The sequence below is a fragment of the Oncorhynchus mykiss genome, chromosome 19 (assembly GCF_013265735.2).
Source record: "Oncorhynchus mykiss isolate Arlee chromosome 19, USDA_OmykA_1.1, whole genome shotgun sequence".
Taxonomy (NCBI): Eukaryota; Metazoa; Chordata; class Actinopteri; order Salmoniformes; family Salmonidae; genus Oncorhynchus; species Oncorhynchus mykiss.
The window spans coordinates 4360741-4386864 of NC_048583.1; the positions used below are offsets into that span (position 1 = coordinate 4360741).

General features: G+C 41.2%; 1 protein-coding gene and 1 long non-coding RNA gene across 2 annotated transcripts; one reads left to right on the forward strand and one right to left on the reverse strand.

The window, feature by feature from the left end:
• Positions 1-1500: 1500 nt before the first annotated feature.
• On the reverse strand, positions 1501-7082 carry LOC118941352. Its single transcript, XR_005037598.1, has 3 exons — positions 6959-7082; positions 6704-6807; positions 1501-1912 (listed from the first exon to the last, which is right to left on the reverse strand). It is a non-coding gene; the product is annotated as an uncharacterized LOC118941352 (long non-coding RNA).
• A 12299-nt stretch (positions 7083-19381) lies between these two features.
• LOC118941416 (ubiquitin carboxyl-terminal hydrolase 37-like) lies at positions 19382-24395 on the forward strand. The gene is made up of 10 exons (XM_036953989.1): positions 19382-19727; positions 20178-20375; positions 20655-20786; positions 21408-21540; positions 21650-21786; positions 21961-22060; positions 22190-22269; positions 22464-22714; positions 23174-23255; positions 24288-24395. Exons 2-10 carry the CDS (start codon positions 20209-20211, stop codon positions 24322-24324), a joined length of 1119 nt encoding a protein of 372 aa, XP_036809884.1. The 5' UTR covers positions 19382-19727; positions 20178-20208; the 3' UTR covers positions 24325-24395.
• Positions 24396-26124: the final 1729 nt, after the last annotated feature.

Consider the following 26124-nt stretch of genomic DNA (forward strand, 5'->3'; position numbering starts at 1 on the left):
TTGTCTCTGATTGGGAACCATATTTAGGTAGCCTGGGTTTCACTGTGTGTTTGTGGGTGATTGTTCCTGTCTATGCGTTTTCACCAGATAGGCTGTTTAGGTTTTCGTTACGTTCATCACGTTCTTTATTTTGTAGTGTTTGTATTGATTCGTGTTTTACGTTTGTTCATTAAAACATGGATCGCAATCTACACGCTGCATTTTGGTCCGACTCTCCTTCTCACCAAGAAAACCGTTAGTGTCTCTGTCTGTGTGACTACTGTAGGTGTTAACTCTAGGGAAGTATCAACAAAATGACGTGGGTAGTTGTAGCTATGCTAATACAACAAAATAGAACATGTTTACATACTGTGTCTGTGCTTGTGTGCATGTGTGCGTGTGTGTTTGTGTGTGAGAGATTGTTACACTGGTTATTTTTTTAAGCCATTTTCTGCAGAACAATATAAATCATTCCATGTCTCTACATGATCATCTTGTCCAGAGTATATCTCAACACAGTCCTCCTGACCAGGGAATGGGACTTGCTATTTGTGATGATGGACAGGACACTATGATACCAGGAAGATATAGATCATAGAGGGGAAGTGGAGAACAAAGACTAGTTGTTAACATATATTAAATATCATATGTAACAGTCCCAAGATAATTCAGGGAGTTTCCAGAACTCCTCCTTCCTTTCACCTTTCTGCTGATTTGGACCCTCTGTTTACTCCCAAATATACATCAACATGTTCAGGAGGTCCAGGACTACAAACATGGGTCACTATAATGTCCAGACAATAGATTTGATACTACAAACTGTTCCAAGTGGATATTGAGGGTGGGTAGTTTTAACCAGTGAGGATGAGATGATAACAGTAACCCCCGGGGCTCGCCTCTACATTTACAGTTTAGTCATTTAGAAGACGCTCTTATCCAGAGCGACTTACAGCAGCAATTAGGGTTAAGTGCCTTGCTGAAGGGCACATCAACAGATTTTTCAAATAGTCGTCTCAGGAATTCGAACCACCAACCGTTCGGTTCCTGGCCCAACGATCTTAACCGCTAGGCTACCTGCCGCCCTTTCTCTTAATGAACCTGATTGGTTGAGGAGTTTTTGAGTGACAGCTAGTTGAACCACTGAAAATATCTACTACACTTCCATCTTTTGGGACCCATATAGGAGAACAACAGTCAAATATGAGCATTTGATTTTGTGCTTATATGTAACTTGACAACAAAGACTGACTGTCAAATATTATTAAGTAACATTCTTTGAAATCTCTACTACACTCATTGATTGGTGATACAGTCACCTCCTTCCTATACAGTGTATGTAATGGTGGTTTGGTACTCTTGAGAATGTCATCACCAGGCCTCAATTGGAGCATGTAGATATCTGTAGGATTTATTTGAATTAGAAATGATGTGTATGGAAAAGTCAAATGTACTGAATTCATGTTGAACCTGATGATGTGTGAAACACAGGAAGTTACAAACAGGAAATAAGTAGGCCTTTTATTAATATAACACTACAAATAAACACAACAATAGATGCGTTTGCATGCATGTGTGCACGCAGTGTGTGTGCATGTGTGTGGGAGGTTGTGTGTGTGGGTTTGAGACAGAGAGAGAATGTCTGTGAGAGAAAGTGAGAGAGAGAGAGACAGAGAGAGCTACAGAGAGAGAGACACACAGAGTTAGCGAGAGAATGAAGGAGGAAGTTTCGTGCACTGTGTGCTGCTGTATGTGTTACAGTATGTTGTCATGGTGATGTTAAACAGCTTTCTCACAAACCCAGTAGATTTTCCTGTCACATGACAAGTCATTCCATGCCTCCAGAGGACGCTGATCTGTACGTATCTCAACACAGTCCTCCTCACCATAGTCTAGTCTGCCAGCACCATTATCAGGCTGTGGTTTATGCCAGTACCTACAGGGTTAACAACAGTCAGATATCATGGTTAATTCCAGTACCTACAGGGTTAACAACAGACAGATATCATGGTTAATACCAGTACCTACAGGGTTAACAACAGTCAGATATCATGGTTAATACCAGTACCTACAGGGTTAACAACAGTCAGATATCATGGTTAATACCAGTACCTACAGGGTTAACAACAGTCAGATATCATGGTTAATACCAGTACCTACAGGGTTAACAACAGTCAGATATCATGGTTAATACCAGTACCTACAGGGTTAATAACAGTCAGACATCATGGTTAATACCAGTACCTACAGGGCTAAAAACAGTCAGATATCATGGTTAATACCAGTACCTACAGGGTTAATAACAGTCAGATATCATGGTTAATACCAGTACCTACAGGGTTAAAAACAGTCAGATATCATGGTTAATACCAGTACCTACAGGGTTAAAAACAGTCAGATATCATGGTTAATACCAGTACCTACAGGGTTAACAACAGTCAGATATCATGGTTAATACCAGTACCTACAGGGTTAAAAACAGTCAGATATCATGGTTAATACCAGTACCTACATGGTTAATAACAGTCAGATATCATGGTTAATACCAGTACCTACAGGGTTAAACACAGTCAGATATCATGGTTAATACCAGTACCTACAGGGTTAAAACAGTCAGATATCGTGGTTAATACCAGTATCTACAGGGTTAACAACAGTCAGACATCACAGTTAAAACATCACAATCCTAAATAATATACAGACATGTTTCACCTTAAATTCAACTTTGTTGACTGCTGCCATCAATGACAATATTCTGTATAAATAAAGGCTGAATAAACTGAAGATTGGAGCCTTATTGTCAGAGTAGTTATCATCTCTTAGTCTGTGGTCTGTGTTGGTCCATCAGTTGAGTGTGGAGGACATATGAACAGTATGTACAACACAGAGAAACAGTCCTTCTCCTTACACTGTGGTCAGTGTTATTATAACAGTAGTGTATTACCTTGGGGTGGTCAGTGTTATTATAACAGTAGTATATTACCTTGGGGTGGTCAGTGTTATTATAGCAGTAGTATATTACCTTGGGGTGGTCAGTGTTATTATAACAGTAGTATATTACCTTTGGGTGGTCAGTGTTATTATAACAGTAGTCTCTTACCTTGGGTTGGTCAGTGTTATTACAGCAGTAGTGTATTACCTTGGGTTGGTCAGTGTTATTATAACAGTAGTATATTACCTTGGGGTGGTCAGTGTTATTAGAGCAGTAGTATATTACCTTGGGTTGGTCAGTGTTATTATAGTAGTAGTATATTACCTTGGGTTGGTCAGTGTTATTAGAGCAGTAGTATATTACCTTGGGGTGGTCAGTGTTATTATAGCAGTAATATATTACCTTGGGGTGGTCAGTGTTATTATAACAGTAGTGTATTACCTTGGGGTGGTCAGTGTTATTATAACAGTAGTATATTACCTTGGGGTGGTCAGTGTTATTATAACAGTAGTCTCTTACCTTGGGTTGGTCAGTGTTATTATAACAGTAGTGTATTACCTTGGGGTGGTCAGTGTTATTATAACAGTAGTATATTAACTTGGGTTGGTCAGTGTTATTATAACAGTAGTATATTACCTTGGGTTGGTCAGTGTTATTATAACAGTAGTATATTACCTTGGGGTGGTCAGTGTTATTATAACAGTAGTATATTACCTTGGGGTGGTCAGTGTTATTAGAGCAGTAGTATATTACCTTGGGTTGGTCAGTGTTATTATAGTAGTAGTATATTACCTTGGGTTGGTCAGTGTTATTAGAGCAGTAGTATATTACCTTGGGGTGGTCAGTGTTATTATAGCAGTAATATATTACCTTGGGGTGGTCAGTGTTATTATAACAGTAGTATATTACCTTGTGGTGGTCAGTGTTATTATAACAGTAGTATATTACCTTGGGGTGGTCAGTGTTATTATAACAGTAGTATATTACCTTGGGGTGGTCAGTGTTATTATAGCAGTAGTATATTACCTTGGGGTGGTCAGTGTTATTATAACAGTAGTATATTACCTTGGGGTGGTCAGTGTTATTATAGCAGTAGTATATTACCTTGTGGTGGTCAGTGTTATTATAACAGTAGTGTATTACCTTGGGTTGGTCAGTGTTATTAGAGCAGTAGTGTATTACCTTGGGGTGGTCAGTGTTATTATAACAGTAGTATATTACCTTGGGGTGGTCAGTGTTATTAGAGCAGTAGTATATTACCTTGGGGTGGTCAGTGTTATTATAACAGTAGTATATTACCTTGGGGTGGTCAGTGTTATTATAACAGTAGTATATTACCTTGGGGTGGTCAGTGTTATTAGAGCAGTAGTATATTACCTTGGGGTGGTCAGTGTTATTATAACAGTAGTATATTACCTTGGGGTGGTCAGTGTTATTATAACAGTAGTCTCTTACCTTGGGGTGGTCAGTGTTATTATAGTAGTAGTATATTACCTTGGGTTGGTCAGTGTTATTATAGTAGTAGTATATTACCTTGGGGTGGTCAGTGTTATTAGAGCAGTAGTATATTACCTTGGGGTGATCAGTGTTATTATAACAGTAGTATATTACCTTGGGGTGGTCAGTGTTATTATAACAGTAGTATATTACCTTGTGGTGGTCAGTGTTATTATAACAGTAGTATATTACCTTGGGGTGGTCAGTGTTATTATAACAGTAGTATATTACCTTGGGGTGGTCAGTGTTATTATAGCAGTAGTATATTACCTTGGGGTGGTCAGTGTTATTATAGCAGTAGTATATTACCTTGGGTTGGTCAGTGTTATTATAGCAGTAGTATATTACCTTGTGGTGGTCAGTGTTATTATAACAGTAGTGTATTACCTTGGGTTGGTCAGTGTTATTAGAGCAGTAGTGTATTACCTTGGGGTGGTCAGTGTTATTATAACAGTAGTATATTACCTTGGGGTGGTCAGTGTTATTAGAGCAGTAGTATATTACCTTGGGGTGGTCAGTGTTATTATAACAGTAGTATATTACCTTGGGGTGGTCAGTGTTATTATAACAGTAGTATATTACCTTGGGGTGGTCAGTGTTATTATAACAGTAGTATATTACCTTGGGGTGGTCAGTGTTATTATAACAGTAGTCTCTTACCTTGGGGTGGTCAGTGTTATTATAGTAGTAGTATATTACCTTGGGTTGGTCAGTGTTATTATAGCAGTAGTATATTACCTTGGGGTGGTCAGTGTTATTATAACAGTAGTATATTACCTTGGGTTGGTCAGTGTTATTATAGCAGTAGTGTATTACCTTGGGGTGGTCAGTGTTATTATAACAGTAGTATATTACCTTGGGGTGGTCAGTGTTATTATAACAGTAGTGTATTACCTTGGGTTGGTCAGTGTTATTAGAGCAGTAGTATATTACCTTGGGGTGGTCAGTGTTATTATAACAGTAGTATATTACCTTGGGTTGGTCAGTGTTATTATAACAGTAATATATTACCTTGGGGTGATCAGTGTTATTATAACAGTAGTATATTACCTTGGGGTGGTCAGTGTTATTATAACAGTAGTATATTACCTTGGGGTGATCAGTGTTATTATAACAGTAGTATATTACCTTGGGGTGGTCAGTGTTATTATAACAGTAGTATATTACCTTGGGTTGGTCAGTGTTATTATAACAGTAGTATATTACCTTGGGTTGGTCAGTGTTATTAGAGCAGTAGTATATTACCTTGGGGTGGTCAGTGTTATTATAACAGTAGTCTCTTACCTTGGGTTGGTCAGTGTTATTATAACAGTAGTGTATTACCTTGGGTTGGTCAGTGTTATTATAACAGTAGTATATTACCTTGGGGTGGTCAGTGTTATTATAACAGTAGTGTATTACCTTGGGTTGGTCAGTGTTATTATAACAGTAGTATATTACCTTGGGTTGGTCAGTGTTATTATAGTAGTAGTGTATTACCTTGGGTTGGTCAGTGTTATTATAACAGTAGTATATTACCTTGGGGTGGTCAGTGTTATTATAGTAGTAGTATATTACCTTGGGGTGATCAGTGTTATTATAACAGTAGTATATTACCTTGGGGTGGTCAGTGTTATTATAACAGTAGTATATTACCTTGGGGTGATCAGTGTTATTATAACAGTAGTATATTACCTTGGGGTGGTCAGTGTTATTATAGTAGTAGTATATTACCTTGGGGTGGTCAGTGTTATTATAACAGTAGTATATTACCTTGGGGTGGTCAGTGTTATTATAACAGTAGTGTATTACCTTGGGGTGGTCAGTGTTATTAGAGCAGTAGTATATTACCTTGGGGTGATCAGTGTTATTAGAGCAGTAATATATTACCTTGGGGTGGTCAGTGTTATTATAACAGTAGTATATTACCTTGGGGTGGTCAGTGTTATTATAACAGTAGTATATTACCTTGGGGTGGTCAGTGTTATTATAACAGTAGTATATTACCTTGGGGTGATCAGTGTTATTATAACAGTAGTATATTACCTTGGGGTGGTCAGTGTTATTATAACAGTAGTATATTACCTTGGGGTGGTCAGTGTTATTATAACAGTAATATATTACCTTGGGGTGATCAGTGTTATTATAACAGTAGTATATTACCTTGGGGTGGTCAGTGTTATTAGAGCAGTAATATATTACCTTGGGGTGGTCAGTGTTATTATAACAGTAGTATATTACCTTGGGGTGGTCAGTGTTATTATAACAGTAGTATATTACCTTGGGGTGGTCAGTGTTATTATAACAGTAGTATATTACCTTGGGGTGGTCAGTGGGGTGCCATCCACCCATATCAAGTTCCCCTCAGTAACAGAGTCAGTCAGACCAATCCAGACTCCCTTGTTGAGGTTGAAGAGAAACTCCTGTTGTTGAAAAAGATAAATAAATATTCTCTCTCTCTCTCTCTCTCTCTCTCTCTCTCTCTCTCTCTCTCTATCTCTCTCTCTCTTTCTCTCTCTCTCTCTCTCTTTCTCTCTCTCTCTCTCTCTCTCTCTCTCTCTCTCTCTCTCTCACCTGTTCCTTATCACTGTTTACGATCACCAGGTCTGCTCCTCTCTCCAGACAGTCCTCTCTGCTCTCCTTCCAGGTTTTAGTATCATCAGACAGGAAGTACCAACTGGATTCAAAATTCTGCCAGCCTTTGGGACAGGTTTGTTCTACAAGATGAAAACATGAATTTCTTTCAATTTACCACACAGGATACTTAAGTAAAAAAATTCAGCACACAATAAAGTGTGTGGGATTAATGAAAATGTACTATTGTATGTTTACTCACCGAGATTGGTAAGCCTCCCACTAAGAAAATCTCTCTCAGTCTGTAGCTGGTCTCTCTCTTTAGTCAGGTTGTTGTAACTGGACTGTAGCTGGTCTCTCTCTTCAGTCAGATTGCTGTAACTAGCCAGCAGCTGGTTTCTCTCTGTTGAGTTGTGATGATCAATGACTCCATCTGTAAAAGGGAAAAGTTTATCAAACATGTAACTAAAACACCATTGATGATTAAGTATAATTAAGTAGGCTCCTTAATTCTCAGTGACAACATACTAAACTTACAGTAGACAGACAGGCCTATGATCCCAGCCAGTAGGAGAACACACAGCAGCCCCAGACACACTGCAGCAACTCCAGAGGGTCTCTTCCACCACTGAACATGTACTGAATCACAAATGATTAAAGATCTTTGGTAATGTGTTTTACTGTATCATCCAGGATTGAGACAAATAAAGCTAGAGTTCTACAGGGTTATCACACCTGTATTTGTTTGTGTGCTTATGTGTGTGTGTGTGTGTGTGTTCGTGCAATCTTACCAGATTCAACAACTCCATCTCTTGGACTGGACTTGAAGGCTTTTACGTTGGCATATAATTGGTCATCAATGTCTGTGTTCTTCATTGCATCAGGCTCATCGTCTTCAAATCCATCTGAGATTTCATAGACTTCCTCTGACATCTTAACACACTGGTGGTGAAATACAGTAACTTCTACTTATCTCAACTCTAATATACGTCTGTATCTATGTGTTCTCTCTGGACTGTCCAGCATCTGTGTGACTTATTATAGTGATACATGTTTTAAACAGTTAACCACAGTGAAGAGGAAACTGTCAAATCAACACCACACTGGTCATCACATGACTTGCACCAGCCAATCTAAACATGTATGTTTCCCACAGTGCTCATCAGTATTAAACATGTGTTTCAACTGAAGTGATAATATAATACATATGACTCCCACCAGCCTTAGTTTTTTTATTTTTTTTTATTTTTATTTTACCTTTATTTAACCAGGCAAGTCAGTTAAGAACAAATTCTTATTTTCAATGACGGCCTGGGAACAGTGGGTTAACTGCCTGTTCAGGGGCAGAACGACAGATTTGTACCTTGTCAGCTCGGGGGTTTGAACTCGCAACCTTCCGGTTACTTAGTTTGATAATATAATACATTATACGACTCCCACCAGCCTTAGTTTGATAATATAATACATGATATGACTCCCACCAGCCTTAGTGTGATAATATAATACATGATATGACTCCCACCAGCCTTAGTGTGATAATATAATACATGATATGACTCCCACCAGCCTTAGTTTGATAATATAATACATGATATGACTCCCACCAGCCTTAGTGTGATAATATAATACATGATATGACTCCCACCAGCCTTAGTTTGATAATATAATACATGATATGACTCCCACCAGCCTTAGTTTGATAATATAATACATGATATGACTCTAGATCATGCTATATGATGTATGTATGAATTCACAGGGTCCCGATTTTGGATCTGCTAAAATAAATTGTGATCCTGTTAATTGACAAATACACTACATATATCCTGACTGAGTTTACAGCACCCCCAGCCTTCAAATGGAGAGCACATTATGGATCTCACTCTGTGACTGGTGGTGTAGGGGGAAGTTGACGCTGATCTTAGGTCGGTTTTGCATTTCTACCACAAATGGTTAAGGTTAGGATTGGGGGAGAGAAACCTGATCCTAGATCTGAACCTAGGGGAATCTTCCTTCCGTGGCCATCTACAGTAGGGGTCTTTTTTTATCTATACTGACTGTGAAGAGTTTCTCAGAATGAAAAAGCAGAAGTTCTAACAATATCTCCATTGTTCCAGTTTGACAGATTTAAGAGAAAGAAGAATATAAACTCTCCACATGTTTTATGATAAAACGTTCATATTTCCACCCTGTCTTTCAGTACAACATCAAATCAAATCAAATTTTGTTTGTCACATACACATGGTTAGCAGATGTTAATGCGAGTGTAGCGAAATGCTTGTGCTTCTAGTTCTGACAATGCAGTAATAACCAACAAGTAATCTAACTAACAATTCCAAAACTACTCTTATACACACAAGTGTAAGGGGATAAAGAATATGTACATAAAGATATATGAATGAGTGATGGTACAGAGCGGCATAGGCAAGATACAGTAGATGGTATTGAGTACAGTATATACATATGAGATGAGTATGTAAACAAAGTGGCATAGTTAAAGTGGCTAGTGATACATGTGTTACATAAAGATGCAGTAGATGATATAGAGTACAGTATATACGTATACATATGAGATGAATAATGTAGGGTATGTAAACATTATATTAGGTAGCATTGTTTAAAGTGGCTAGTGATATATTTTACATCATTTCCCATCAATTCCCATTATTAAAGTGGATGGAGTTGAGTCAGTGTGTTGGCAGCAGCCACTCAATGTTAGTGGCCTTGAGATAGAAGCTGTTTTTCAGTCTCTCGGTCCCAGCTTTGATGCACCTGTACTGACCTCGCCTTCTGGATGATAGCGGGGTGAACAGGCAGTGGCTCAGGTGGTTGTTGTCCTTGATGATCTATATGGCCTTCCTGTAACATCGGGTGGTGTAGGTGTTCTGGAGGGCAGGTAGTTTGCCCCCGGTGATGCGTTGTGCAGACCTCACTACCCTCTGGAGAGCCTTACGGTTGTGGGCGGAGCAGTTGCCGTACCAGGCGGTGATACAGCCCGCCAGGATGCTCTCGATTGTGCATCTGTAGAAGTTTGTGAGTGCTTTTGGTGACAAGCCGAATTTCTTCAGCCTCCTGAGGTTGAAGAGGCGCTGCTGCGCCTTCTTCACGATGCTGTCTGTGTGGGTGGACCAATTCAGTTTGTCTGTGATGTGTATGCCGAGGAACTTAAGACTTGCTACCCTCTCCACTACTGTTCCATCGATGTGGATAGGGGGGTGCTCCCTCTGCTGTTTCCTGAAGTCCACAATCATCTCCTTAGTTTTGTTGACGTTGAGTGTGAGGTTATTTTCGTGACACCACACTCCGGGGGCCCTCACTTCCTCCCTGTAGGCCGTCTCGTCGTTGTTGGTAATCAAGCCTACCACTGTTGTGTCGTCTGCAAACTTGATGATTGAGTTGGAGGCGTGCGTGGCCACGCAGTCGTGGGTGAACAGGGAGTACAGGAGAGGGCTCAGAACGCACCCTTGTGGGGCCCCAGTGTTGAGGATCAGTGGGGTGGAGATGTTGTTGCCTACCCTCACCACCTGGGGGCGGCCCGTCAGGAAGTCCAGTACCTAGTTGCACAGGGCGGGGTCGAGACCCAGGGTCTCGAGCTTGATGACGAGCTTGGACGGTACTATGGTGTTAAATGCCGAGCTGTAGTCGATGAACAGCATTCTCACATAGGTATTCCTCTTGTCCAGATGGGTTAGGGCAGTGTGCAGTGTGGTTGAGATTGCATCGTCTGTGGACCTATTTGGGTGGTAAGCAAATTGGAGTGGGTCTAGGGTGTCAGGTAGGGTGGAGGTGATATGGTCCTTGACTAGTCTCTCAAAGCACTTCATGATGACGGAAGTTACCTTAGCTTTCTTGGGAACAGAAACAATGGTGGCCCTCTTGGCCCACATATACATACTGAGGGTGGTACGGTCTGCCCAACATCACATGCTCACTAGCACTCAGTGGGTACAGGGAACAGCACAAGGCTCTCCAGAGGGTGGCACGGTCTGCCCAACATCACATGCTCACTAGCACTCAGTGGGTACAGGGAGCAGCGTGAGGCTCTCCAGAGGGTGGTACGGTCTGCCCAACATCACATGCTCACTAGCACTCAGTGGGTACAGGGAGCAGCACGAGGCTCTCCAGAGGGTGGCACGGTCTGCCCAACATCACATGCTCACTAGCACTCAGTGGGTACAGGGAGCAGCACGAGGCTCTCCAGAGGGTGGTACGGTCTGCCCAACGCATTTATCGGGGGAGCACTGCACAGCATTTGACATCTGGTAAATATGTGTATGTGACCAATACAATTTGATTTGATTTGAGCAGCAACGAGATCATTACGTCATCCAAAAACATGGCAGTCATTGAGTGACTATAAAAAGTACAAAAATCGGCCTCAGCGACAACTATTTGAGATTACAATGAATTGTTTTGTGCACAAAGGTTCTGACTAAAGTGTCTTATTAGGGATTTTCTAATCTGACTTTCCTATGTGGCTCTGTACGGAAAATCTATTTCTGGGTCGAGTATCTGATAAACTGCAGTACCATAACCAAACTGTTGGAGCATTCAAAACCGTGCTTCTAGACCAGAATCCTGGCCCTTTGGAGGAGACGCCTGGTAGCCCGCACTGGAGAGTGGTAAAATCTGTCACCTGGAGGGAGGAAGGAAGTTAAGAAGGGGAGGAAGAGGGACAGGGTATAGATAGTGCGAGAGAGCAAGAGAGCTTAGTCAGATAACTGATGCAGCTGATAACAATTGGTAGCTAACAGCAACCAATTCCTTTTCAAATCAGTGGCTGTGAGGGAGAGAGGATATGAAAAAAGGAGGGCATTTTAGTGTTTTGAAACAAGACCCTTACTTTGCTGACAACGGACAGGGTTACAGTACATCCGTTCCTGACGGGGTGCTGGCGGGCGCCGTGAGGCTCACCGTACTGTTGGCTGCACCGCCCTCAGTCACCATGGAGATGTTGGCAGGGAAGGAAGAAGTGAATCTGGAATTGTTGGTGGCTCGGGCGGTAAAGGTTCCTCCGGTTCTGTTGGCCGTTTCTGCAGTGAAGCGTACTGAAATGGTGGAAAACTATGGACAAAACAGGGTGTACACAAATGAGGGGTTAGGTAAAAAAATCATTGATAAATGAGGCCTCAAAGCTCTGTTGGTACAGTCCGATCTGCTGTCTCTCCAGTTTTTAGTCTTGGTCGAGATGTAGAACCAACCTTCAAAATCATCTCTCTTCCTCTGTAGCTGGTCTCTCTCTTTAGTTAAGTTGTTGTAACTTGTCTGTAGCTGGTCTCTCTCTTTAGTCAGGGTGTTGTAACTGATCTGGAGCTGGTCTTTATCATTAGTCCGGGTGTTGTAAAGGGCTTGTCTCTCTTCTCAGTTAGGTTGTTGTAACTGGTCTGTAGCCGGTCTCTCTCTTCAGTCAGGTTGTCTTAGATTGTCTGTAGTTGGTCTCGTTCCTCAGTAAGGGTGTTGTAACTGTCACATAGCTGACAGATGTGTCATAGTGCCGATCTCACCGTTCCCCCCAGGGCCTCTGCACTGATGTAGATGTCCACAATCCTTTTCTCCATATCACCTCCGTCAAACCACATTGGTCAAAATCTGGCTTGGTATAGATAGCCTCAGAAATGTTCAACAATGTTGCCTTAACTATAGGGAAGTATCAAAATGATGAAATGGTAGTTGTGGCTATGCTAATACATGAAATAGAACAAGTTTACTTACTTGTTTGCATGTGTGAGTGTAAGAGATCGTTACAGTGGTATTTGTTAAACCATTTTCTGCAGAACATTATAAATCATTCCATGTCTCTACATGGTCATCTTGTCCAGAGTATATCTCAACACAGTCCTCCTGTCCAGGGAATGGGACTTGCTATTTGTGATGATGGACAGGACACTATGATACCAGGAAGATATAGATCATAGAGGGGAAGTGGAGAACAAAGACTAGCTGGTAACATATATTACATATCATATGTAACAGCCCCAAGATAATTCAGGGAGTTTCCAGAACTCCTCCTTCCTTTCACCTTTCTGCTGATTTGGACCCTCTGATTACTCCCAAATATACATCAACATGTTCAGGAGGTCCAGAACTACAAACATGGGTCATTATAATGTCCATACAATAGATTTTACACCACAAGATTACACCAAGTGGTTATTGAGGGTGGGTATGCTTAACCAGTGAGGATCAACCTCATTGGTTGAGGAGTTTTTTAGTGACAGCTGGTTGAACCACTGAAAATATTCACTTCCCTTCCATCTTTTGGGACCCATATAAGGTAACAACAGTCAAATATGAGCATTTGATATTGTGCTTATTTGTAACTTGACAACAAAGACTGACTGTCAAATATTATTAAGTACCATTGTTTGATATCTCTATTACACTCATTGATTGGTGATACAGTCAACTCCTATACAGTGTATGTAATGGTGGTTTGGTACTGTAGAGAATGTCATCACCAGGCCTAAAGTGGAGCATGTAAATATCTGCAGAATATATTTTAATGGGAAGTTATGTGAATGCACAAAGTCAAATGTACTGAATTCATGTTGAACTACAAACACATACAACGATATGTGTATGCATGTGTGTATGTGCATGTGTGAGTGTGTGTGAGAGAAAGACAGAGAGAGAGAATGAAGGAGGAAGTTGTGTACATTGAAGGCTGCTGTATGTGTTTGCCATCACCATTATCAGGCTGATGTGAAGACCAGTACCTACAGGGTTAAAAACAGTCAGATATCATGGTTAATACCAGTACCTACAGAGTTAAAAACAGTCAGATATCATGGTTAATACCAGTACCTACAGGGTTAAAAACAGTCAGATATCATGGTTAATACCAGTACCTACAGGGTTAAAAACAGTCAGATATCATGGTTAATACCAGTACCTACAGAGTTAAAACAGTCAGATATCATGGTTAATACCAGCACCTACAGGGTTAAAAACTATAAGACATCACAGTTACAACATCACAATCCTAAATAATATACAGACATGTTTCATCTTACAGTAACTTTGTTGATTGCCAGACCAATCCAGACCCTCTTCTTGAGGTTGAAGAGAAATGTCTGTTGTTGAGAAAGATAAATATATACAGTAAATATATTTATCCACAGTATATGCATGATCATATCTCTCTCTCTCTCTCTCTCTCTCTCTCTCTCTCTCTCTCTCTAATCACCAGGTCTGCTCTCCTTCCAGGTTTTATTCTCAGTAGACAGGAAGTACCAACTGGATTTTAATTTCTGCCAGCCTTCAGGACAGGTTTGTTCTTCAAGATGAAAACATGAATTTCCTTCAACTTATCACGCTGGATACTTACTTAGTTAAAAATACAGACACATGATAAAGTGTGTGGGATTTATGAAAATGTATGACTGTAGGTTTACTCACTGAGATTGGTAAGCCTCCCACTAAGAAAATCTCTCTGTCTGTAGCTGGTCTCTAACTTTAATCAGGTTGTTGTAACTGGTCTGTAGCTGGTCTCTCTCTTTAGTCAGGGTGTTGTAACTGGTCTGTAGCTGGTCTATCTGTGTTGACTTGTGATGATCAATGGCTCCATCTGTAAAAGGGAAAAGTTCATCAAACATGTAACTAAAACACCATTAATGAGTAAGTATGATTAAGTAGGCTACTTAAGTCTCAGTGACAACATACTAAACTTACAGTAGACAGACAGGCCTATGATCCCAGCCAGTAGGAGAACACACAGCAGCCCCAGACACACTGCAGCAACTCCAGAGGGTCTCTTCCACCACTGAACATGTACTGAATCACAAATGATTAAAGATCTGTGGTAATGTGTTTTACTGTATCATCCAGGATTGGGACAAATAAAGGTATGATACTACAGGTTACTCTCACCTATTTAATGTGTGTGTGCGTGTGTGAGTGTGGTCAAATACAGTAACTTATTCTTCTAACCTCAACTCTAATATACATCTTGTAGCTGTGTCTTCTCCATGGACTGTCCTGCGTCTGTGTGACTTACAGTGGTTCCTCAATTAAACGTTTTGAGATTATGCCGCAGGATTTAGAGGTCATTTGTGGTTTAGTATGTTACCTTGAGTCACTGCTTCATTGCTCCAGACCACCACAAGGGGGAGTCAGAGGACTGATTAGGCTTTTGGGTCCCAATGCTTAATGTGTCTCTACCTGAATTAATGCTGTCAATGAATGAGCAGTATAAACCAAATATGAACTGATAATTGTGCATTCAAAATTGGATTTCAATGAACTGAATGATGAGGATGAAGAAGGTGATTGAATGTTAAACAATAGTGTCGGAATTGCTATTTCTCTGTCCTGCACAAACTTCCGAAAAAGACCCCTATTTTTTTGTTTCCACTTGGTCAGACGAAGCTGTAACTGGACAGTAGCATATTACTTACTGAAACTGTAGTTAGATTAGGTTTTTATTCTAAGACAAATGAAAATGTTAAATTATATTCTTAACATATATATGTGTAGGCATACCGTGGAATACAATTGATACTTTACTAAAAACATGAATGTGTTTTTGCAGAGCATACGACCATGCAGACAACCATCCGTGGAGATCGGTGGACAACGGGCTGGACAACGGTACACACCGATAAAACACATGGTTCCAATGAAAGCGGTTGGTTTTGCTACATTCTTAAAATGTGTTTCTGTTCGCAGCATTTGTGTGTTGGAGTCACTTTTCATTCTTAATTGATCTACCATTTCTATCACAGGACACCACAATCGATGGGGACGCAGAGCAGTACCATTCTGCTCATCTGATGAAGGTGCACGTGAATCAGTATCACCCATTATTTGCAGAGACAGATACTTGTATATTTTATTTAACTCGGCAAGTCATTTAAGAACAAATTCTTATTTACAATGTCCTAGGAACAGTGGGTTAACTGCCTTGTTCAGGGGCAGAACAACAGATTTTTACCTTGTCAGCTCAGGGATTTCATTCAACAATCTTCCGGTTACTGGCCCAACGCTCTAACCACTAGACTACATGCCGCCCCAACTGGGATGGATCCCGAGGCAAATGTGGCTGACCAGTGAACCTCCAGGTGTTCATCCTTAATACTGTGACCAAGACTGATGCATCCCGAAAAAACATTAAAGGCAGAGTTAATGAGTACGTGAGGTCACTGAGAAAGTCTTGACATGGCCTGCTCTCCCTTATGTAAGGAATGAAGCATCTTTGCCATGTTTACTATGTACTGTGGGCTATGTTTACTTTGTACTGTGGGCTATGTTTACTATGTACTGTGGGCTATGTTTACTATGTACTGTGGGCTATGTTTACTATGTACTGTGGGCTATGTTTACTATGTACTGTGGGCTATGTTTACTATGTACTGTGGGCTATGTTTACTATGTACTGTGGGCCATGTTTACTATGTACTGTGGGCTATGTTTACTATGTACTGTGGGCTATGTTTACTATGTACTGTGGGCCATGTTTACTATGTACTGTGGGCTATGTTTACTATGTACTGTGGGCCATGTTTACTATGTACTGTGGGCTATGTTTACTATGTACTGTGGGCTATGTTTACTATGTACTGTGGGCTATGTTTACTATGTACTGTGGGCCATGTTTACTATGTACTGTGGGCCATGTTTACTATGTACTGTGGGCTATGTTTGCTATGTACTGTGGGCCATGTTTACTATGTACTGTGGGCTATGTTTACTATGTACTGTGGGCTATGTTTACTATGTACTGTGGGCTATGTTTACTATGTACTGTGGGCTATGTTTACTATGTACTGTGGGCTATGTTTACTATGTACTGTGGGCTATGTTTACTATGTACTGTGGGCTATGTTTACTATGTACTGTGGGCTATGTTTACTATGTACTGTGGGCTATGTTTACTATGTACTGTGGGCTATGTTTACTTTGTACTGTGGGCTATGTTTACTTGTCAGACTGCACAGTAGCTTATTAAACGTGTGCATTTTGAAATAGTAAAAAATAAAAGAATAATCAATAACATGTTTCTACCACGGTGTGTTTCTGGTTGATGGCCAATATTAAGTACAGTCAAATGCATTTGTGAATTAAATCACTTTATTGTTTAATTAATTAATGCTCCTTTCTCTTTTATGTGCTGGAGTTATTTTAAGAATAAAGTAGGCTAATGAAGGCAACAAATTGTTGCTTACTGAAACTCCCAATGTCATCCAATTGTTACAATAGGATTTGAAGCAAAAGCCTACCTGCGTATGGTCAACTATTTCAGCACCGTTTTGTGCTGCTCTGAGAAAAGCAAGACAACTTAATAAACATGTACATTTTTTAAAAGTAATTCAAAAATATATTTATATTGTACCACTGTAGATGTTGCAGGCAGTCAGAGATGAGTCCTATTGTAAAGTGTAGCCTAAAGGCCAAAATGGGCTAACTTTAATGTATTCAATGTTTAAGTACTCTAAAACCAGATTTGCCCAACCCCTACAAATATATGAATGTATTATTATCCCTGCATTATCATTGTATAAAAGCCCATTAGATATTAATTTAGAATCCTCTAAATGTAATTAGATCTACTATTGTAATTTGTTGATCTGAATTGATCTGCAAGTATTTTCATTTTGAGTTTCCGGTAAACTCTTTGTTTCCTTTCATGTGTCCAACCAATTATTATTGGGTTATTCACCATGGCAACCAGTGAAATGTATTTCTGAGTTAGGTTGGCTTGTTTTCAGAATTCACAACAAAATGCCTCCAGCTGTCCATCACCACTGTAAATATAAAGAGTGGTTATAGAGGTTGAGCGTGTATGTGTGTGTTTGTGCGAGAGAGAGTCGAAACACACACAGTAACGTGTGTAAATGAGTTCCGAGAGCAGATCTGTTATCCAACGATTAGTTTCATATTAAAAACGGTCAAATGTTTCTCAAAGATGCTCTCTGGTGGTCAAACTAGCTCTAACGAGCGTTAATGGCAACAATGTCTAACACTTAAATAATAAATAATGTGCCATATAATTCTGCGGCAGCCCGCAAGTTGTGCTGTAGTATGATGCAACTTTTTAAGGAAGAACCACTGTAGGAGTTGTCAAGACAGCATTAAACAGACCTGGGACTCTAGCTAGTAGGAGTTGGCAAGACAGCACTAAACAGACCTGGGACTCTAGCTAGTAGGAGTTGGCAAGACAGCACTAAACAGACCTGGGACTCTAGCTAGTAGGAGTTGGCAAGACAGCACTAAACAGACCTGGGACTCTAGCTAGTAGGAGTTGGCAAGACAGCACTAAACAGACCTGGGACTCTAGCTAGTAGGAGTTGGCAAGACAGCACTAAACAGACCTGGGACTCTAGCTAGTAGGAGTTGGCAAGACAGCACTAAACAGACCTGGGACTCTAGCTAGGGTTGGGTTAAATTTAGGTAAGAAGAATTGTTTAGGGGTTGGAGTGAGGTCAGAAAACAAAATTCATGCCTTCCATTCAACACCAATTTATCACCTAGCAAGTTTATTTAACACGCACTGGGCACTGTAAGCTCTGCCCACTGACCATTGAGCTATAATTGAACCAATCACATTCATTATGTCCTTGAGACAGAGCTGCCCTCAGGGCAAGATTGAATACGGAAAACCTGGATTGTTGTTTGAGGTTTAGGCTAAATCTCTATCACCTGTTCACATTCTTTTAAACCAACACTTTTTCCATCTGCTGGTGAATAAGAGAAAAAGCATTTAGCATTTAAATAAACCGATAACCAAACCAAAAACAACATGGAAGCTATCAAAAAACTATGAAGATGAAGATGAAGGCACTTAAAATGCCTTTATTGTGGTCGTACATATAATGAAACAACATACAAAAAATGAATGTAAAAAGAAACAAGAATACAATGGAGCATATTATCTACAATATTGTATGTATACTGCATAACTTTGCTCTTCAATAAAACATATTTGTTCATTGTTCAATATATTTTAAAATGTTATAGATTGGGTTGCCAGGTGGTGGTGTCATACATGACCGATGACATCACAATGGTCTTAAAGCCAATTTGAACAATGGGTTAATGTGGAAATGTATCAGTCTTCATTGGTTATCGACATGGCTTGTTTCTGCTGGTGCAAAAAGGTATGAAATCAGGTCATTTAATCAATTAACAACTACTATAATTCTGGAGTAGTATTTTTCTCTTAAACCTAGTGGGAAGAATAAAAGTAAAATTACATTCTGATTGACAAATACGTAAAAAGTGTACATGAAATGTACATGAAGTTCGGCTATTGCAAATGTCACTCAATGTAACCTGTCTATACTGTGTTATTTGAGGTTTAGGATAGATACCTATGATTCTCCATTTAGGCCAACCTCTTCCTACTCTTATGACCCCCCTCTTCCATTGGCTGGGGATCTGGGAAAAAAGTATTTAGCACTATCACATTTTCTTGTCAACAGAAAAAACGTCAGAAAGCAAATTCAGTTGATGTGGAGCAGAAGACAAGAAAGAAGGAGAGGGGCACTTCATCCCCCTCTCCAATTCCATCTGACCGTTCTGAACGGAATGGCTCCGCTACCTCTGACCCCTCACCCTCTGACCAACTCTCCTCCCTCCATCCACCTCCCTCTCCTGTTAAATGTTCCTCTCAGCCTTGCTCTCCTGCTAAACAACCCTCTGTACCCCGGTCACCTGCCAAAAACCCTTCCCCAGTGAATTCCTCTCCAGTGGTGTCCCACCCTAGTTCTCCCTCTCCTACCAACCCTCTGGACCGTCATGGAGACACCAGTCAGGAGGGCACAACAGTCAGGTAATCCAAACATAAAGTACAGTGCCATCCTAGAGTCTCTTTGGAGAGTTGGGTTTAGTGCTACCAGACCAGGGCCAGTGTTAATCAACAGTATGAGTGCTAATCTAGGATCAGGTCCTCTCTGTCCATAATAATTCATTGATCTATGATCTAAAATGCAAAACTGGTCCTAGATCAGACTCCTACTCTGAGACACTTGATAAACACAGTCCCAGAAAGTTATTTTCCTGAAACTGTAGTTTTAGCCTCTTCTGTCTACATCTAGTGGATGAAGAGAGTACTAACCTATTGGCCTGGTCTACTTGGTACACTGCATTTATATGGACAGCAGTACATGCATAACTACTCAGACTGTGTTTATAGTACAGTACAGTATTTAATAGAGAGACTGTGTAGAGTGATAATATCTATGTGTTGGAGGCGTTAGACCAGTTTCTCTCCTTCCTCCAGACCTCTGTCTCTTCAGGAACACTCTAGTCCAATGCCCCAGAGACCAGTCTCAGCCACCAGAAGCATGACTCTTCCCAGGGCCAGCTCAGCCACCAGAAGCATGACTCTTCCCAGGACCAGCTCAGCCACCAGAGGGTCAGAAGAGACCCAGGGGGCCAGAGGAGAACGGGGGGAACTGGTCAACATGGAACTTCTTGGGTAAACCACAACACACTGCAAATGCATTGAATATACGTTCTTTATTGTTTAGAGATCATTGTCTGATATACTATGGGGATAAGGCTTACTATCTAGCATGTCCGTTTTATTAGATATTTATAAACCCATGAATTATGTCAATCTTGGTCTAAAGGACATCCACTTCTTTGTGTTAAATATAATGTATCCCTTATCCCCTGCCATTATCATCACTTTATAGAGATGTGAAGGTTATGATTAATCTCTATGTGTGTACTGATGACTGCTTCTTCTTCACAGGTTGCCTAACATTGGCAACACTTGCTTCCTTAACGCCACCCTGCAGTGCCTCCTGGTCCTGCCTTCCTTCTCAAAGGAAATCCTGCACCAGGAACAACTCTGGAGCTCCTCCCCCTTCTCCAACCTGCTCAGGTAAGGGAAGGCTCAAAAGCAGACACTCACCCCACACACCCATTAATTGTGGTCATAAATGAAAGAAGGGACACTCTTTTCACGCCACTTCTACAGAAAGGGATTGTCGTAGCAGGTTAGGAGAGCACTTTCACTAATCCTAACCCTTTTCCTAACCTTAAAAACTTCATATTTTGCTGTGTATTGTATTTATGGTTTATTTTCCAGTTTCTTTTTGTTTTTGGAATCTTCATAACCAAGAGGAACAACAATGACACACTGATTATGATGTAGCCATTTTGTAGGCCAATTTGGAAAGTGTAGAATGACTACATTACCCATAATGCTCATTGACTGAACATTCCACCTTACCGTGGGAAATTTGGTAGATTTTTAAATGCTCTGGAATTGAGAGCAGTATCCAAACCAAATATCTTAGGAGAATAAACAATACATTTTTGTTGTTTGGCTTCATTGTCCGTCCTCAAAGGGGAAATTGCATCGAATCGAATGAATAATTTCTAATGATGGGGTGCCACTAGATAAAACATATTTGTATATACTCATCTGCCTCTTCAGGCGTAAGCCAGTAGGTTGACACCATCCAGTCAGCTGCTAACTTACTCTCTGTCTCCCCTACAGGTGTCTGTCTGATGTGCACCGTTCGGGTCTACCTGACAGTGTGGCAAACCAGGCCTCAAAAGCAGACCTCATGTGGAAGGTCAAGTACTCCTTGTCGGGATACGATTTGAAGTATCTGGGGGACACGCAACAGGTAAGCGAGGCACTACTCTCTTGTGTACGAGTGCTCTTCTTGCAAGGGTTCATTTTCTCTTTTTAATTTGCTTTCATCTTGGTGTGTTTCTTTCTCTTCCTCATCATAGGACGCACACGAGTTACTTGTCAATATGCTGTGCCAGCTGAAGGAGGAGGGCATGATTCTGAAGACACTCGGGATGAACTATACCTGCCCTGTTTCCCAGCTGGAGTTCCAGCTTGTGTCGGTGCGCACATGTACCAGGTAAGAGATCCCATTGGTTGTAGTGTATGTACTGAGAACATGATCTTTCTATATATATATATATATACAGTATATATTAATATTACAAAACACATGGCATAACAGAAACATTGTAGAGACCTGAAACAGAAACAGACTTGATGCATTTTTCTTCTCTTTGTCCTGCTTCTGAAGCTGTGGGCGCGAGTCGTCTACCAGAGAGGACTACAACCACCTCTCATTGGACATCAGCCCTGAGCGCACCTTGCTGAACAGCCTAGCACTCACTTTCAAAGTCAGCACTTAGGGCTCAGCCCTGCATGTAGAGACGAACACCCAGGGCAAGCTGCCCACTGCCTCAGAATACGCTATCTTATTATTGTAGTGGTATCATTCATTATGTAATGCTTTTGTTTCTAACCAGAGTGAACAGGTTGAATTCACATGTGAGGGCTGTAAAGGCCTCCACGCCTCAAAGGTGGAGCAGTTCCACACACTGCCTCTGTGAGTTGTCCCTTTATAACCTCTCATAGTACTAGCAGTGTTTAATGTCCTGAGCCTTTAGGAGTAGTTACCTTCCTGAGCAGGTTGTAGGACTTAGAGGTGAGCACCGCCAAACAAATTTCACTCATCTGTTATTTTGTTGACTGGTTTCATTGTCTGTCTGTTCATCTCTCTTCCTCTCTGTTTCTGGGCAGTGTGCTGGTTCTGCATCTGAAGAGGTTTGGAGGACCTGGGGGGTTGGAGAAGCTGGAGGCTCCTCTTTTGTTTCCTTCGGAGCTGAGGCTCTCCACCCTCTGTGGGGACATGGTGCCACACCTGCACAGTGCCAGCCCACAGGCCCTCACCAACCAGGCCCCCAGCATCCAGGGGTCCATCCCCCAGACCCTCGCCAGCCAAGTCTCCAGCCCACCTGGAGCGGCAAAAGACAGCGCCCTCTGCTGTTCAGGTAGGTCATGGCACCATAACAATATTCTTGCTCCAACACCACACAAACCACCCACTCCCAAAACGGTCCTGCTGACAGAGAATCTGGAAGCTGCAATTTAAAATGCTTCTCAGACATCTTTAGTGATGTGTGGGAGCTGTTTTAGTCCAGAGCAATTCAGACAAGTGACCACGTTTTCACAGCTCTTGATATGTATATTTGATCCCTCAGATTCAAATGAGCAGGAACCAGGAAAAGTGTTGCTGACAGCCTCAGTGGTGAGAAGAGAGAGAGAGATAGAGAGAGAGAGATAGAGAGAGTGAAACCAGTGAAAAATAAGTTATGACAGAACACTGAGATAGTTATGAGGAGTACACGATGTAGTAGACCTGTAGTAGACTAGTACTGTAGTAGACTGTAGACTGTGTGGTGGACTGTAGAGGAAATGAGAATCCTATGATCACATGTGTTTTCTTACAGAAGCAGAAGCCAGTACAGTCAGTGAATGGTTACTACCAGCTGACTGGCGTAGTCTCTCATTTGGGAGGCTCCGCAAACTCCGGTAAGTAAATACCATCAAACACACACATGCAGATGCACAATACATATGACATCAGCTGAATTCCAAATCACTCCCTTCTCCTTGGATCTCAATTTGCATGTTCACGTGTGCCTCTGCCGTATACACAAGCTGAGGGAGTGAAAATGATCGAGAGTGAAGGCCAGGGATCATCAACTAGATTCAGCCTCGGGTCCATTTTTTTTTCTTAGCCAGATGGGAAGGGGTGTGGAACAAAATTACAAATAATTTGTAGACTGCAAATATACCGTAGGAAGGCCAAACAGATATAATATTTGACTAATTTCAAACCTTGCTTACATTTGTGTACAACCACATTTATCTCTTTATTGTGCGTGGGAATACTTTGAAACAGATTTCCAAAATGAAAATCACTTGGAGCTGATTTGCTGGTGTTTTTACAGTCTTTTAACAATTACGTTTTATTTGGACAGAAAACATAGGGGGCCAAATAAAATCACCCTTGGGCCAAATTTGTCCCGCGGGCCGCCATTTGGGGAACCCTGGGGTAGGGGATAATTAGACCCTCCAACAGCCATTTCGGCCAAGCTAGCAAGGCTGCAGGCTTCAGAGTGAAGTGTCATCCCAACAAGCACTGCAATATGTTTAGAGTTTGCTCAATTTAATTCAAAAGAATGGAGAGGCATGTCTAATTTAATGCCCTGTGTATTTGTTTATCTCTGATTTCAAAACATGACACATGTAACAGATAAAATACCTCCCAAATGACCTGTTTAACTGTTACAAAACACTCTACTACCCACAATAGCCTGGCCCTTGACCTCTAGTCTCTCTTCCTTGTTCCACAGGGCACTACATTAGTGACATATTGCATGCCAGTGGAAACTGGTTCTGCTGTAATGACAGCCAGGTGTCAATGTCCAATGAAGCCACTGTGCTGAGGACCAGAGCCCGGAGTGCCTACATGCTCTTCTATATGTTCAGGTACTGTTTACTCTCACCATCTATATTCTTGTGTTGCTATTTATGTGTACGGTTTCTTTCACCCTACAGGGCAATAGAGCGGGAGGCCCCAGCACACAGGGCCTAACAGGGCCACCAGCATCAGCCCCAGCCTAAACAGGGGCAGCACCTGGACCAGCCTCCAAACACTCAGACCTGTCTCAACAAGGGTAGTACCAGGCCCAGTCTCAAAACCCCCAGCCCAGCCTCAACCCTCACACACCTGCCTCAAAATGGGTAGCACTTGGCCCAACATCAACAATCCCGAGCTCAGCCACATCAGGGGCAGCACTGGGCCCAACATCAACACACCCAGCCCAGCCTCAACATGGGAAGAACCAGGCCCAGTCTCAACATGGGCAGAACAAGACCCAGCCCCAACACCCTCAGACCTGCCTCAACAGGTGCAGCATTCAGCCCAACTTCAATCATGCTGCTCTTCAACACTAGCATGAACATTCTTTCAGTAACTTATGTCATAAATACCTGCCCTTGATTTGACTACTTCACCTAATGTATAAACGTATAAAGTATACACAGTAAATGTAGTACATATGTAGATGTGGTGGATAGAGAGTGTGATTATTTAGAGGATATAACATCCCTTCTATTTGGTTTGGTTTGAAATCCTCCTGTTGTGAAATACACTGTGGTGTCTAACCTCTTATTCAGCATGGTCACACCGGAATACCTGCAATATTAATAAAGACAAGCAAATGTAAGAAAATCCCATTTAAGATGATTCTGTTGACCGTTGTAACTCTTTAACTCAGGAAGATTTATGGTCTGGGATTCAGGCCGGTCCTAACAGGAAACGTGACAAAGGGAAGCAGCTGTAATGGAGCCTTCTAACACCCAATCAGGTCTGGAGGAGGAATGTCACATAAAGATTCAGAGATGCTATGAGTATATTTTGAAGTTACTCTCCAGTTGTATCCATTTGAATAAATACAGACATGAAAATGCTGGGCTACGGATGTGACCTTGGTTCTGTGAGTAGAGTAACGGGTCACCAAACAAGCTATGGGAACTCCTTCCCTTTATCGTGATGTGATTGAGATGCTTAATATCAACGATGTTTACAATGACGCCACACCTTTACTGTACCATTGTGACCTGTCACTATTAAAGGCTGTGTGACGTGACATACTGTATTTTCTTATCTCTCACGTACACTCCCTTACGTATTTATTTGTACAGTGAAGCTACAACTTTTCATTTGGCTCTATACGCCAGCGTTTTGGATTGGAGATCAAATGTTTCATATGGGGTGACTGTACAGAATGTCACCTTTAATTTAATGAATGGTAAATAATGTTGAGTGAGAAAGTTACAGAGGATCATACCCCCAAGACATGCTAACCTCTCACCATTACCATTAATAGGGGAGGTTAGCATTTATTATCATACCCCCAAGACATGCTAACCTCTCACCATTACCATTAATAGTGGAGGTTAGCATTTTATATCATACCCACAAGACATGCTAGCCTCTCACCATTACCAATAATAGTGGAGGTTGTCATTTTATATCATACCCCCAAGACATGCTAGCCTCTCACCATTACCAATAATAGTGGAGGTTGTCATTTTATATCATACCCCCAAGACATGCTAACCTCTCACCATTACCAATAATAGTGGAGGTTAGCATTTTATATCATACCCCCAAGACATGCTAACCTCTCACCATTACCAATAATAGTGGAGGTTAGCATTTTATATCATACCCACAAGACATGCTAGCCTCTCACCATTACCAATAATAGTGGAGGTTGTCATTTTATATCATACCCCCAAGACATGCTAACCTCTCACCATTACCAATAATAGTGGAGGTTAGCATTTTATATCATACCCCCAAGACATGCTAACCTCTCACCATTAC